General features: G+C 49.0%; 1 protein-coding gene across 1 annotated transcript; it reads left to right on the plus strand.

Annotated features, from left to right (window-relative positions):
- Positions 1 to 1,226: 1,226 nt before the first annotated feature.
- Positions 1,227 to 4,303, plus strand: ADM2 (adrenomedullin 2). Its single transcript, XM_031938553.1, has 3 exons — positions 1,227 to 1,444; positions 1,683 to 1,845; positions 3,683 to 4,303. The coding sequence occupies exons 2-3, from the start codon at positions 1,736 to 1,738 to the stop codon at positions 4,062 to 4,064; spliced, it is 492 nt and encodes a 163-aa protein (XP_031794413.1). The 5' UTR covers positions 1,227 to 1,444; positions 1,683 to 1,735; the 3' UTR covers positions 4,065 to 4,303.
- Positions 4,304 to 13,639: the final 9,336 nt, after the last annotated feature.

Raw genomic sequence — 13,639 nt, forward strand, 5'->3', positions numbered from 1 at the left:
TCTCAGTCCTGCCCCCCACACTGTGTCCCCAGACCCCTTAGCTCTAACCACACCCTAATTCTGGCTCCCTGAAACCCCAAACTCTGCTCCTCTGAATCCAACCCGTCAAGTTCTCTGGCTCGTTTCAAACCCTGGTTCTCTCTGATTCCCCAACTCCACACTTTCCCCCCCCCCCCCCCCCCACCTGTAGCCTTAACCCCCAATTCTCAAACTCCAGTCCCCTCAATAGCCCTGGACGTGCCCCTGCCTCCCTAGCTCTTTTAATTAGGGCAGCCAGGACCTTCCACGGAGACAGACAAGGGAGAGTCTGGCTCAGCCACGAAACCTCACGGCCATGCCCGTGGATCCCCCTCCCATTCCTCCAAAGTGGGAGACTGGCCAATATCCAGGGGCTTCCCAGCAGGGAATGGGATTCCCAGGACTCAGCTGGGAACTTGGAGCTGTTGTCTCCTACCCTTCCAAGCAACGATCTAGCTGAATTGTTTGTTCTGCTAAGGGCCCAGACCCTCAGCCCCAGGGCAACATGGGAACAGTCTGGAGGCTCCCGGCTCTCCCGCCTCACCCTCATTTGCCACTTATATCACCAGGTAGCATCAAGAGGATGAGGTTAGTCCTTAGTGAAGGTGAAGTCCCTGACACTGGGGCAGTCAGGCAGTCTTGGGGGGCATAGGGGAGGGCTCTAAAGCTGAGGTGCTGAGGGAGGGTATTTGGGGGGAAGTGGTGCTATTTGAGAAGTTCTAAGACCCTAAGCATAGGGGATTAGCGGGCTTCCAGTGAAACGCTACCTTTAGAAGTCACAGTGGGAAAAGTAAGGAAAAAAAAAAAAAAAGGGGGAGACATGGTGGTCCAGTAATGTTAAGAGTCCACGTTTGAATTCAGATCTTGTAACTGGAAGGGGCACCTTTTATTATACACCGTACTGCGTCTTCTACCTAATGTCTCACTAAAGAGGCTGATGTGTTTGGGGCTCCCTATAACCAGCCAGTGCTCCCCATGGCCCTTCCAGTGGCCAGAACCCAAAAGAGACCCCGGCTGTGGCTGTTCTCCACCCTCCCCTCCCCTGCTCAGGCTGGGGGTTGGGGAGCCGACTCAGGTCCCTAGCCACTGGGGCCAGGAGAGCTATGGGGGCGGGGAAGGCCGAGGGGGTGGAGAGCCGGCCAGCCCCGCCCCGGCCCGAACGGGAATATTTAACCTGAGCAGAAGCTGGGCTCTGTCGCCTCCCACAGACCCAGCCAGGACAGAGGCAGGACAGAGCCAGCTGGCTTCCAGACCGCTGCCGGCCGCTGCGCTGACGGACGCCCCAGGCCCCCCGAGCGGCCCTGACCCCGGGATCTCCCAGCACCCCACTTGCCCCTCCCCAGCACGTTCACCGGGCACTGACAGACCCGGGACAGACGGGCCCCCGTGCCAACAGACAGACGGACCGCCGGAGCGCCCCTCCAAGGTCCCCAGCTCCTGTTCCAGATGGGGGACGGGAAGGCGGGGGGGGGGGGGGGGGGGGGGGAAGTGGGGGGAGAGGTCCTAAGAACTAGGGCCGGGGCGGGGGTCTGGGGAAAGCAGGTCCGGGCCCGGAGGGAGGAGATCCGAGGGGGCAGGAGCCCCGGGGCCTCAAGGTGCGGAGGAAGGGGCTGGGGGCCTTGGGGGCTCACTTCGAGGCTCACTGGCAGCCTTCATCTCTTCAGCCCTAGCCCGGAGCGCGGACCCCCCCACGAGCCCCGCGCAGCTCCCGCCTGCCATGGGCTGGCTCCTACCCGTCACCCTCAGTTGCATCAGCCTCCTGAGCCTCCTGCTCCCGGGCGCGCTGTCCCGGAGCCCGAGTGAGCACCCGCTGCTGGTCCGGCTCAGGTGAGTGCGACGTGGCCCCCCTCGGGGCTCGGTCCGCCCCCTCGGGCCCCAGCCGTCCCCTCTCACGTGCAGCCCGCCCCCTGACCTGCCCCTCTCCAGCCCCGGACCCCCGAGTTCTCCGGAGCCCCAAACCCCACCCTCGTTTCTACCAAAGGACTCCCCCTCCCCTTTGGGCCCCAGATCCCCTCCAGGGGTCCAGGTCCCGGAGCCTACTTCAGAGCCCCTTCAGTCACTCAGAACTGAGCCTCCCTTGATCGTGGGCCGCGGGAACCCACACCCAGTGCTTTGGGGGGTGGGGGGGCCGGGCGGGGCTGGGCGGGGCCGGCTAAAGGCCGGGAATGTGGCTCTCTCCCGCAGCACACACAGGGTTAATGCTGCTTAGTCCACGAGAGGGCGCCGTCCCCTGGTCTGGGTCCGGCCTAGGTGGGAGAAGGAGGGGACCACCAGGATGGGGACCCGAGGAGCAGCCGCCGGTCCCTGGGCCGGGCGGCAGCACCGGGAGGGATCCTAATCAGAGGATTAAGGATAGCCAGCGTTTTCTGTAGGGTTAAGGGCGCTCATTCATGAGCCGCCAGCAGTCCAGGGATATGGATGATATTCATCCCATTTTCCAGAGAGGAAAACTGAGGCAGAGATTGAGCGATTTATCCCGGGTTACATGATCAGTACTGTGTGAGTCAGGATTTGCGCTCAGGGCTTCCTGAGTAAAGGCCAACGGCCCGGCCTGGCTGCCTGCCGGCCACCTAGGTCTAAGGGGACCGTCTTCTGCAAACTCCTCCTTGGATAAATGAGTCCCAAGCAGATTAGCTGACTTGCCCCAGCTCCCACAGGCAGTGAGCTTCAGAGCAGGATTTGAACTCGCATCCCCTGATTTGCTCCAGACTCAGTGAATACCCTTTTTATGGAAGACACTGTCCCCTTTCCTGAAGGACCGTGGCCCTCCCACACAGGGAGCCCCCAAACTGCTGCTACCCAAACCAGTCAGATCATCTGAGCCTGGAAATCTGGGGATACACGGGCCCTTCCCCTCATTCCTGCCCCCCTCCCCCCCCGGGGCCCAGGGTCTAAGTCCTGCTCCTCTCCAGCTTTCTAACTGAAGGGTGAGGGAGTAGGAGAGCTGTTACCTCATGATTCTCACAACAGCCCTAAAAAGGACTAGTCCCAAGAACTAGTGCCTTGTTTTCCAGGGGGGGAAACTGAGGCCCAGAGAGAAACAGCAGGGTCACAAAACTAGCTAGAGTCAGAGCCAGAGCTTCATCCCAAGTCCTCCTACTGCAAAATCCGCTCTCTTTGCTGTGGACCCAAGGTTCCCTTTGATATAGAGTTCACAAAGGTGGGGGGGGGGGGCAGTCTGCCGAGAGGTCATGGATCCAAAGTAGGAAGGGGGGGCTGCTGAGATGGAGATCCGGGTGCAGAGCTGGGCTGGGGAGGGCAGGCACCATGGGCCCGGAACCTTGAAGGGGGGGGGGGGGGGGGATGAAACCCGTGAAATCCAGGAGGCCCAGACTGAAAACCCGCAGGTGGGCGTGAGGGAGGCCGGAACGAGGTTTGGCTTCTCCCCTGGGGCTCAGGACTGGGTGGGGTCACTGCTGCTGTGGGCCACATTCCAGGGAGCAGTGACCCACAGAGGCCTGGGAGTTGCCCTTTGCCCAGGGTAGATGGGGGTTAATGGACCATGTGACCCTGATGACTGGTGCCCATGCTGGGTTCCTGGGGGCTGTGATCTTGCCCTGGCGGTACCCCAGAGGGCATCCCCAACAGGTGGCCGCTCTCATGTCTGGCAGTTTGAAGGGACTCGGGAACTCGGATTCATTGCTCTTCATCCTTTCTTCCGCAGGAAACCCCCAGACAGGCAATACCCTCAAGACCTTACATTCCAGGCTGTGCAGAATAAGGAGCCGGTGGCTCTTGGGGGTCAGGGAGAGTCCCACCCGGAGCTCCTTGTGGAACTGCACCCTCTGCGCTCACATCGCCATCACCAACACCGTGTGAATCTCCGGGTCCACAGGGGCAAGGGAAGGGGCCAGGGTCCGAGGAGGGCCAGGGGCCGGGGCCGCAGGCACACCCGGCGCCACCACACCCAGCTCATGAGGATGGGCTGTTCCTTCAGCACCTGCCAGCTGCAGAATCTCAGCCACCGCTTAAGGCATTTCTTGGGACAGTCAGGGAAGAAGGAGTCGGCCCCCGTGAACCTCACAAGTCCCCACAGTTACGGCTGAGCAGCCAACCCCGCCCTTACAGCCCCACCAAGACCCCAGAACTCGGCACAGGCACCCCCGTGTGTCGCGGCCCTACTTGCGACCCCGGATGAATGATTTTCCTCTCTGAGGCTGAACTTTCTCATACATCAAAATGGGGGTGGCCATTCATACCGACACAATTTGCCTCATTGGGGTATTGGAGGGAGTGCTTTGGAAACCTTAAAATCCAAAAGAAATGGGGTATTTTGTTATTGTTATTTGTTAGTAGTCTTGTCCGGATCCCACCTGGAGCCTGCACCCGTGCCCCAACCTGTGGCAGCTCCAGGGCTCCTCCCTCACGGCACCTTAAAAGTCTTTGAGTTCGGCCCTATTTTACAGATGGGGAAAATGAGACCCAGTCTGCATGACCTTTGGGGAGACACTCATGGCCCTCTAATGGGGATTGAGGATTTCCCTCTAATCCCAGGGAGATGTTCAGGAGCCCTTAACCTGGAGGAAGGTGACTAGGGTCCCCCCAAGTCCCCTCTCCCAGGACACTTCCGGCTGCCCTGCCCTTGAAAACATGACAGCTCCCTCACGGCTCAGGGAATAACCTGAGGGACCTTGGGACCTGTCCAGAACCCTTCTAATCTGGGAAATAAATGCCAAGGGTCCAGCTCAGCTTGGAAGAAATAACCTTCCTACTTCTAGGGAAGATGCTCAGTCCCCTCTAACTCCTAAGGGTCCCCTTAAACCCAGGATGCTCCCTGGGGGGATGCCCAGGATGCCAACCCGGACCTAGGGCCTCTTGAATCCAGGACGATGGCCAGGGACCCCTCATCTCCAGGGCTGACCCTGAGAGGGTCAGGAAGAGCCTCTCAACAGAAAGGGTCCTGCACAAAGACTCGTGGAGCTCGACGCATCTTCGTTTTCTTGATCAATGTTCCCAGAGGCCTCTGAGTCCCTCTTGCCTAGTTGGGGCGTGGGTGGGGAGGCGTAAATTATTCTTTGTAGATGTACACCTGTTCAACTAAAGCTAGCTTTGTGCATTCACGCCTGTGCCAGTGTGTGTGCCCCCGGGGAGAGGGAGCCCATTGTCGCCACTCATGCCCTAGTGAGGGGGGAGGGAGGGAGCGAGTAAGGCAAAGGGCACTCGGAGTCCCCCCTCGGTCTCTCTCACGGGGCGCGCTGACCCTTCTCCCCCCCCCCCCCCCCCCCCCCCTGCAGACACACAGAGAGCCAGCTCTATCTAGGGCTGGAGGACCCATAACCTAAAGGGAGTGTTGCTGCCTCCCGGAGGTCGGAACAGGAATAGCCAGAGCCCCCGCTCCAGAACCCTGAGCAGAATCTGAGCCAGAGAAGGAAGACTGGGGACTCTCTGAGCCTCAGCCCCGCCCCCTGTTCCATGGTCGCCCAGGCCAGGGGCCATCCCAGAAGGCTCCCAGCCTTTCCTGTGGGTGGGGGGAAACTGCTCCCAGGGGTAGGGCTCTGGGGGCGGGGGAGGCATGAGGAGTCTGGAGGTCCCAGGGAGCACCCATCTCTAAGGCCCCCAGGGAGCACCCATCTCCAAGGGCTGGAAGCTGACCCCGGAATCCAAGGCCTGGGTTCCCCTCCCCCCAAACCTTGGACTATGTCAGAGGACATAACCCAACTGAGCTGCCATGGTTCAGTGGAAAGAGATTAATTTGGAGTCAGAGAACCTGGCTGGTTTTCTCTGAGCGTGGGGTCAGAATCTGGTCAGGACTTGGGCCTGCTGACTCTGCTGCACCAGGGGATAGGATGGAAGGTGTCCTGAGCTTCGAATGAGTAAACTGGGGATGGGGGGAACATGGAAATATGGGAGACCATGGAGGTATGACAGAACATGGGGATAGGAGAGAACATAGGAAAAATAGGGCCATTTGGGGACAGGAAAGGCAGCCACGCATTTAGGGATTCCTAGGCTTTAGGTCCACCTACCTGCCCCCAACTTGTGCTTTTACAATAATCACTGCTGACCCAGGGTGTCCCCCCAGGCTCCTCCATAATCCCCTTCTCCCTCTACACTATCCAGTGATCTCATCAGCTTTCCACCATTATCACTATGCAGATGATGCTCAGGTTTATGTCCAGCCCCAGCTTCCCTGCTGCCCTAACTGCCTGCTGAGCATTTCCAACTGAAGGTTTCAGACATTCAACATGCCCCCAAGCTGTCCTCATTACCCCCCCCCCCCCAATCCTAGCTTCCCTATTATTATCGAATCCTCCCAAATCACCTGGGCTCCAAACTGATGTGTCATCCTCAGCTTCTCCTTCGTTCTCACCCCTCCCCCATGTCCAGAGTTGCCAAGTCCTGGCAGTTCTGTCTTCCCACTGCTGCTCCTTCTCTCTTCTGACATTGCCCCAGATCTGCTCCAGACCCTTGTCACCTCTGACCTGTCACCTCTGATCTGGGCGACTAAATAGTCCTGCTGTCTGGGCTCTGTCCCTCAAGCCTCCCCACTCCAGGCTCAGCTGTCAGGCGGATCCTCTAGAACCCGGGTCTCACCTGGTTACCTCTAGTAATCCTTTATCACTTCCAGGATCAAATATAACTGTCTTTTGCCTTTCTTTGTATCCCCATCCCTTAGCACAGCGCCTGGCACACAGCAAGCCCTTACTAAATGTTTGCAGCCTGACTGACTTGGTCTGGTAGAAGCAAAAAACAGAAGGATGGTCATACCCTTATCCCCCCAAACTCTGCCTATTTTCAATACAACACAGTGTCCACATCACATTGTTCATTCTTAAGGAGCTTGGAAATCCCTAAAATCTCCACACCACTCACAGATGAACTGCTTTCTAGCCTACAGCCCTCCCATCTTATGAACTAATTGTTTTAAACATAAGTATAAGACTTTCCAGTTAACTATAATGAACATCCTCTGATTTTATTCAGTCCCTTGTTCTGGCTGGTTCAAATCTTTTTGACTCCTGATTATTTTCCAGTGTATTCGCTAACTCCTTGCTTTGTAGCATCTACAATTTTTAAATATTATTTTATTTTCCCAAATAATGCAAAGATAGTTTTCAACATTCACCTTTGCAAAACCTTGGGTTCCAAACTATTCTCTCCCCCACCAAGTCATCTGATATAGGTTAAACATGTGCAATTCTTCTAAATATATTTCCATATTTGTCATGCTGTGGAAAAAAAAAATATCAGCTATCAGCTCAAAAAGGAAAAAAAAAACAAGAAAAAGAAAAAAAAAAGAAGCAAACAAACAACAACAAAAAGTGAAAATACTATGCATTGATCCACATTCGATCTCTAGAGTTTTCTCTCCGATAGCATTTGCAAATTTGACCAGGATACTATCCAATATCCCTCATCCAAGTCACTGATTAAAATGGTGAATAGCTCACAGCTCAGTCCAGATCCCTAGAACACTCCACTGGAGCCCCCCCCCCCCCCCCCCCTCTTTAAGTTAACCTTGAATCATTTCTCTGAGTGTGGCTAACCCACCAATTCTGAATCTTCCACAGCCCATATTTCTCTATCTTATACAAAACTAACCTGAAAAAAATATTAAATGCTTTGTGAAAAAATAAGAAAACGATATTCCCAGGATTCCTCTGACTTACCAGTCTAGCAACCCTTTCCACAAAGGAAAGGAGATTAAGCTGGCACTACGTGTCCTTGGTGGAGTCATAATACCTCTTATTAATAACTGTTCCCCTTTTGGAATGCTAACAACCATCCCTCTAATAATACTCCCTAGAATATTGCCAGGAATTGAGGTCAGACTCACTGGCCTATATTTGTAAACTCTATTCCCTTCACTTGCTTCGAAAATAGGAACATTTCATCCCTTCTTCAGACCTGTGGTACCTCTTCCATTTTTCCAGTCTTTCAAAGGTCACCAACAGTGGTTCAACAACAGGGACCTGGTGACTTGGACATGTTAAGGGAAGCAGGTGCTCTCGTACTATCTCCTTCCTTATCTTGAGTATCAACTCCCTACTAGCTATTTTTTTTTGTTCTCTTCTTTCCAGTCCAAAGATCATTTTCCTTAGAAAACAGAAGCAATATAAGAAGCAAGCAGCCCCTCCCTTCGTGGCCAAGGTGGGGAATTAGGAAGTATCTAATAGAGCCCTCTTAGTGTGGTATCTGGTGTTTGCTGAATGCTATTTTTCTTCTTTTTAGTCTTTGCTACAAGAAAAAGCTCTCTGGATGGGAGGAAGAGATACATTTCGAAAGAGATCTATGGTAGAAAACAATTTTAAAAATGTAAACAGTTGTACAGCTCTATCTTTCGCTCCTTAAATGTCATCATCATTCCATTGCACGATGCTCCTGAGAAGCAGACGTTCTTTAAAAAATTCTCTTGTTTTCCCCAAGATAAATTGGTGGCTTAGACAGAGAAATAGATGGAGGAATAATTAGATAAAGGAATAGAAAAAATATATAGCTAGATGGATGGATGGATGGGTATTGATTGATCAATAGACAGATGGATGAGTGGGAGGAGGATAATGGATGGACAGGAAGTTTAAATGGATGGATAGACAGACAAACCATTTATTAAACACAAATTATGTCTTTCAATGCTGGAAATACAAATACAAGTAAACTAGACAGTCCTTATTCCTTTGTAGGTTTACATTCTTTTTTTCTCACTTTATTTTTTTGTTAAATCCAATATATCCCTACAATTATCTTGCTGAACAAGAAAAATCAAGCCAAAAAGTTTTTAAAAAATGAGAAATGAAATAAAATTCAGGTAAACAAAAGAGTGAAAATGCTCTGTTGTGATCCATCCTCAGTTGCCACAGTGCTCTCTTTGGGTGTAGATGTCTCTCATCATCACAAGATGATTGGAGGTGGCTTGAATCATCTCATTGGTGAAAAGAGGTAGGCTTGCATTCTAATAGGGCAGGACAACACATAAAGAGACGCTGGGGTGGGAAAAGTAACCTCAAAGGGGCAAGAGAGAAAGTGGTCTGTCAGTTCTCTCTGTATTTTAAAAATTAGACCTTTGTCAGAAATATTAGCTGTAAATCCCCCCCCTCTCCCAGCTTTCTGCTTGCCTTTTAATCTCGCCTGTATTGGTTTTATTTGTGCGAAACCTTTTTAATTTAAAGAAAGTGGAAGTCAGCACTTCATCAAGAAAGTGTGAGAGGCCATGAGTGAGCCTAGCTGAGGAGTCTGGGAAGGAAGTCATCAATAAAAAGCTGGATCTGGAGAAGTTACTTATATCCCAGTGGGGGGTACACAAAAATGTCTGCTGGAAAGGGAAAGGGGAAAAGGGAAGCCATTCAGCATGGTTTGGAGCTGGTGGGCTGGAAGATTGCTAAAAAAAACCTGTTCCTACCTTTGACTCTGAGGTTCAGTCAAATAATGTACACCTTCCTGGATCTTGGCCGAGAAACTAGTTTTGAAACTGAGTGGGGACAAAGTGAACTGGACAGCCATCCATGAATTGAACTCAACCCTAGAACTAGTTGGATGGACTGCAGACATAAAGGTTTCTTAAATGGAATTGAATTCCCCTCTTCTAACCCTCCAGAGAAAAAGGAAACCAATGGAGAGATCAGCGAAATAAATCCTTTGGATTCTCCTCGGTTTGGGCCAGCAATAGAAAGCCCACAGCTTTTTAATAATCATTAAACAAATAAATGTCACCTGGTGGCTAGCCTGGCCTTCAGAGATTAAAAATGGAAAGTCTACGAATAAATACCACAAATTAGGGTGAGGTTTCTGATCCAGGTCCCAGGCTGGCAGGTCCCAGGCTGGCAGCTACCAGGTGCTAGGTATTTTACTGAATTCTGCGGGTACAAAGAAAAACAAAAAGGAGGTTTTCACCCTCAAAGGGCTTCCATTCTAATGGGAGAGATGACATGCAAACAGATGTATATATACAATATACAGGGCTATATTGTAGGGTAGATGGCAGGTAATCAGAATTAGGGTTTGGTACAGTGGGTAGAGAGAGCATTGACTTCTCAGAGTTTAAATGTGACCTCAGACATTTACTGGCTGTGTGACTCTGGGCAAGTCATTTAGCTCCTCTTTCAATTATTTTATTAGTAAAGTGGGGCAGTTAGTGAGGGCTCAATGGATAGAGAGACAGGAAAGGAATTAGGAAAACTCTTCCCAAGTTCAAATCCAACCTCAGTCTGCCTCAGTTTCCTCTATATATTCCATCTATAAAATGAGCTAGAGAAGAAAAGGTCAAATCACTCCAGTATCTTTGCCAGGAAAATGCTAAATGAGATCAGAGTCAGACACAATCCAAAGGACTCAACAACAATGACAAAATAGGGATTATAATAGCACCTACCCACCCCACCCCATTATTGGGAGGATTAAACAAGATATTTTTAAAGCACTTTGCAAAGAGTTTATATAAAGATAAAATATATTTGTAAATATAGATATAAATGCTAGCTGCTATCATCATCATCATCATCATCATAGGGGGAAGGTATTGGGAGAAGGGAGGAAGGAGATTGAGCAGAAAAAGGCATCTTGTGGAAGTAAAGACTCAAACTGAGCCTTAAAAGGAAACCAGTAGTAATTATAAGGAAATAGGAGATGGAGTATGAGAGGCCAGTGTTGATGGACAGTTAAGTGAATGGAAGGGAGTAAAATTTAAGACTGGAAAAATCGGAGGGTCCAAGTTGTAAAGTACTTCACAAAGACATTGAATGGCTTTTATATTTGGTTCTAGACACAGTGCGGCGTCTCTGCAGTTTATCGAGCTGGAGAGTCACGAACAGACCTGTTCTTTGGGAAGATCACTTGGGTAGGTGAATGGAGGATGGATGAGACTGGTGAGAGACTGAAAATTGGGATGATTATTGCAGAGATCTGGGCATAAAATGACCAAGACCTACACCAGGGTGGTGGCAGTTTGGAGTCCTGGGTAAAGAACTTTTTGTGTTTTTATTTGTGTGTGTGTGTTGCTTTTTAATTTCATTTTTTACAATTTGAATAGGTTTTTATTTTTCCAAATACATGCAAAGATAGTTTTCAGCATTTGCCTTTACAAAACCTTGTGCTCTAAATGTTTTTCCTCCCTCATCCCTTCCTCCCTGCCTAGAAAGCAAGCAATCTAATATAAGTTAAACATGTGCAATTTTTCTAAACATATTTCCATATTCATCATGCTGCACAAGAAAAATCAGATCAAAGGGGAAAAGGGCAACATGTGTTTGTTTTTTTAAAAGAGCTGGGGAAAGTATATGTAGTTAAGAAAGTATGGCAAGGTTTGCTCTTTCTTGAGGGAACGAGAACCAAGGAACCAGAAGTTGGAAGAGGGGTAACATTAAGCTAAGAAACAGCCCATAACTGACCCTGGTCCAGTGGAGTAACTTGTGGGAGCAAAGATGACAGATGGGAGCGGGGCGGGGGGGGGGGGGGTGATATCACTAGTAGACATCTGATATCCCTGCAAGATGAGTTGACTCTCCATCAATATGCTCTAGCCACCCATGCTCTCTTAATGTGGATTCTTTCATGCACCCATCCCAGTCATGCATGTTCCCCACATCCCCATAATTTGTATGCATATTCCCTGCATGTGTTTGTACTTTTCACAGATACTATATTTATGGGACACCGTACCCCAAATTTATGTGGAAAATATTTTGTCCCCCCTCCCTTTTTTTTCTGTACTAATTTATTAAAAGTTTTTCTGAACTTTGAACTGACTGCATCCTCTGGCTATTGAAGATAAACACATTAGGAGGACTTGTGAGCTGTGATTTTAGTGATGCGGAACCACCACAGTACCTTGAACCTAGGATGGCCATCCGGTGGGGGAGTCCACCCAATGAGTGGAGAGGGAGGGATGTCCCTTTTTGTTGTCCTCCACTCTCTGTTCCAGCTTCAGTTCCTTCTGAATGAAGCACTTCTGACGCCATTCTTCTAAGAGCATGTGATGATTTTTCCTTTTCCTTCCTCCCCTTGATTCTGGAGTACATGCCATTCAAAAATTCAAATTTGATTGGTAAGCAACCTGTGTATCTATAGGGCCCTTTTCAGACAAATCCTTCCTTTCTGACTGTTTAAATTTGTTTTGTTGTTGTTGTTGTTGTTGTTGTTCTTCTTCTTCTTCTTCTTCTTCTTCTTCTTCTTCTTCTTCTTCTTTCTCTCTCTCTCTCTCTCAATTTCATTCTTGAGAATTTCCCATTGACTGTTATAGAATTTCCAGGGGTAGGATCTCACCAGACCTTTTTGAAACTTTCCTCAAGTCTAAGGGGGGAGAGCTCAGATTCTCAAGCAAGATATACTTTAGGGATCTCAAATTCAACATATCCAAAGTGGGATTGAATAGCCTTCCTCCTAGCAGACTCTGCTTAATTTCTCCTTCTTTACTAATTACAATTCCCAAGATGGAGGTCTCATTTGTCCCCATCGTTGCAATAAGGGAGCCACCTGCCAGTGGCTGCTGGAGGTCTAACTCAGACCTGTAGAGTGGATCTCTTCATGTGAGAGGATGATGATGGTACAAGGAGACTGAGAGGCAGTTGTGTTCTCTGACCTCTTTCCTCTTCCCTCTTGCCTCCAATTTATTTCATTCCCAATCCACAAGGAACATCTGCGTTAGTAAAGGCTGCTTTGCAGTTTCTTCAAGTGTTATGATTCACATCTATGGAGGCTCTCAGAGAATTGACCTGCCCTTTCACTTAGGCAAAGTCCTTAACACCCATGATTCCCAGAATTTGTGCTTCAACAACAGTGTCTAACAAATCATATCCAGAATAGCAGCTCCTCTTGAGGTTTCCTTGTGTTTTAAAGAATGAAATCATTATTGAAAGTGAGGATATTCTTTGCTATTCTGCTTTTGGCAAAGAGAAAGAGCTCCAGATGTCTAAATAATTGAAGACTGTTACTGTATTTTGGTAATGCTATTATTACTGTAGTTTGGTAAATACTGCATCTCTGTGCCAGGCTTTTGGGGTTTCCCAAACTTTTCATCTAATTTGTCCTTTTGGTTTTCATCCTAAGTAATCTTTATGATTGTTTCTATTTCTATTTTGATTGGCCTTTGTACAAATGTTTTCCAACATGTTTGTCCTGTTCATTTCCTAAACTTCCTCCCATGAGTCTGTTGTCTTAATATAAATTGCTTCTCCAAATAAAATAAAAATAAGATAAAAGGTGTCTCCATGTTCCTTTTCATCTAATCTGTTCCGGTTCAAGTACCTAAATCTCAGTGATAACCTTTGAGGTCAAACTGGCTTCCTTATTCTTGGAATCTTTAGTTCATCCAATTTGTTATCTGTTATTTTTTGCCTCATCCTTAGATGACTGATGCAGTAGACCATATTGATAACTTTCCTAGTCTCTTAATTTATTTCAGCAAACATGTATCTATCATTACTGTTGCTGTTGCATCCTTTTCATCTTTTTCAATGGGATTCAGATATAAATTGTCTTGAGCCAAATCACTATCCTCTATCATTATTATTTCGTATACATATTATTTTGTTATTACATTATTATTCTATTTAATATTCTGCACTGATTGCATGGTGGAAAAAATAACTGCTTTTGTAATTGAATAAAAATGGTGGGGTATACACATCTTCTGTGGGTTCATTGAAAGCCTCCTCTAGGGAATTGCACATGTTTAGCATATATTGGA

The sequence above is a fragment of the Sarcophilus harrisii genome, chromosome 5 (genome assembly GCF_902635505.1).
Source record: "Sarcophilus harrisii chromosome 5, mSarHar1.11, whole genome shotgun sequence".
Taxonomy (NCBI): Eukaryota; Metazoa; Chordata; class Mammalia; order Dasyuromorphia; family Dasyuridae; genus Sarcophilus; species Sarcophilus harrisii.

Bases quoted from the DNA above. Each gene is read 5' to 3' on its own strand.
- ADM2 (XM_031938553.1), top strand. From the start codon at position 1,736: ATGGGCTGGCTCCTACCCGTCACCCTCAGTTGCATCAGCCTCCTGAGC. The intron at 1,846-3,682 runs GTGAGTGCGACG...TTTCTTCCGCAG, and splicing joins CCGCTGCTGGTCCGGCTCAG to GAAACCCCCAGACAGGCAAT.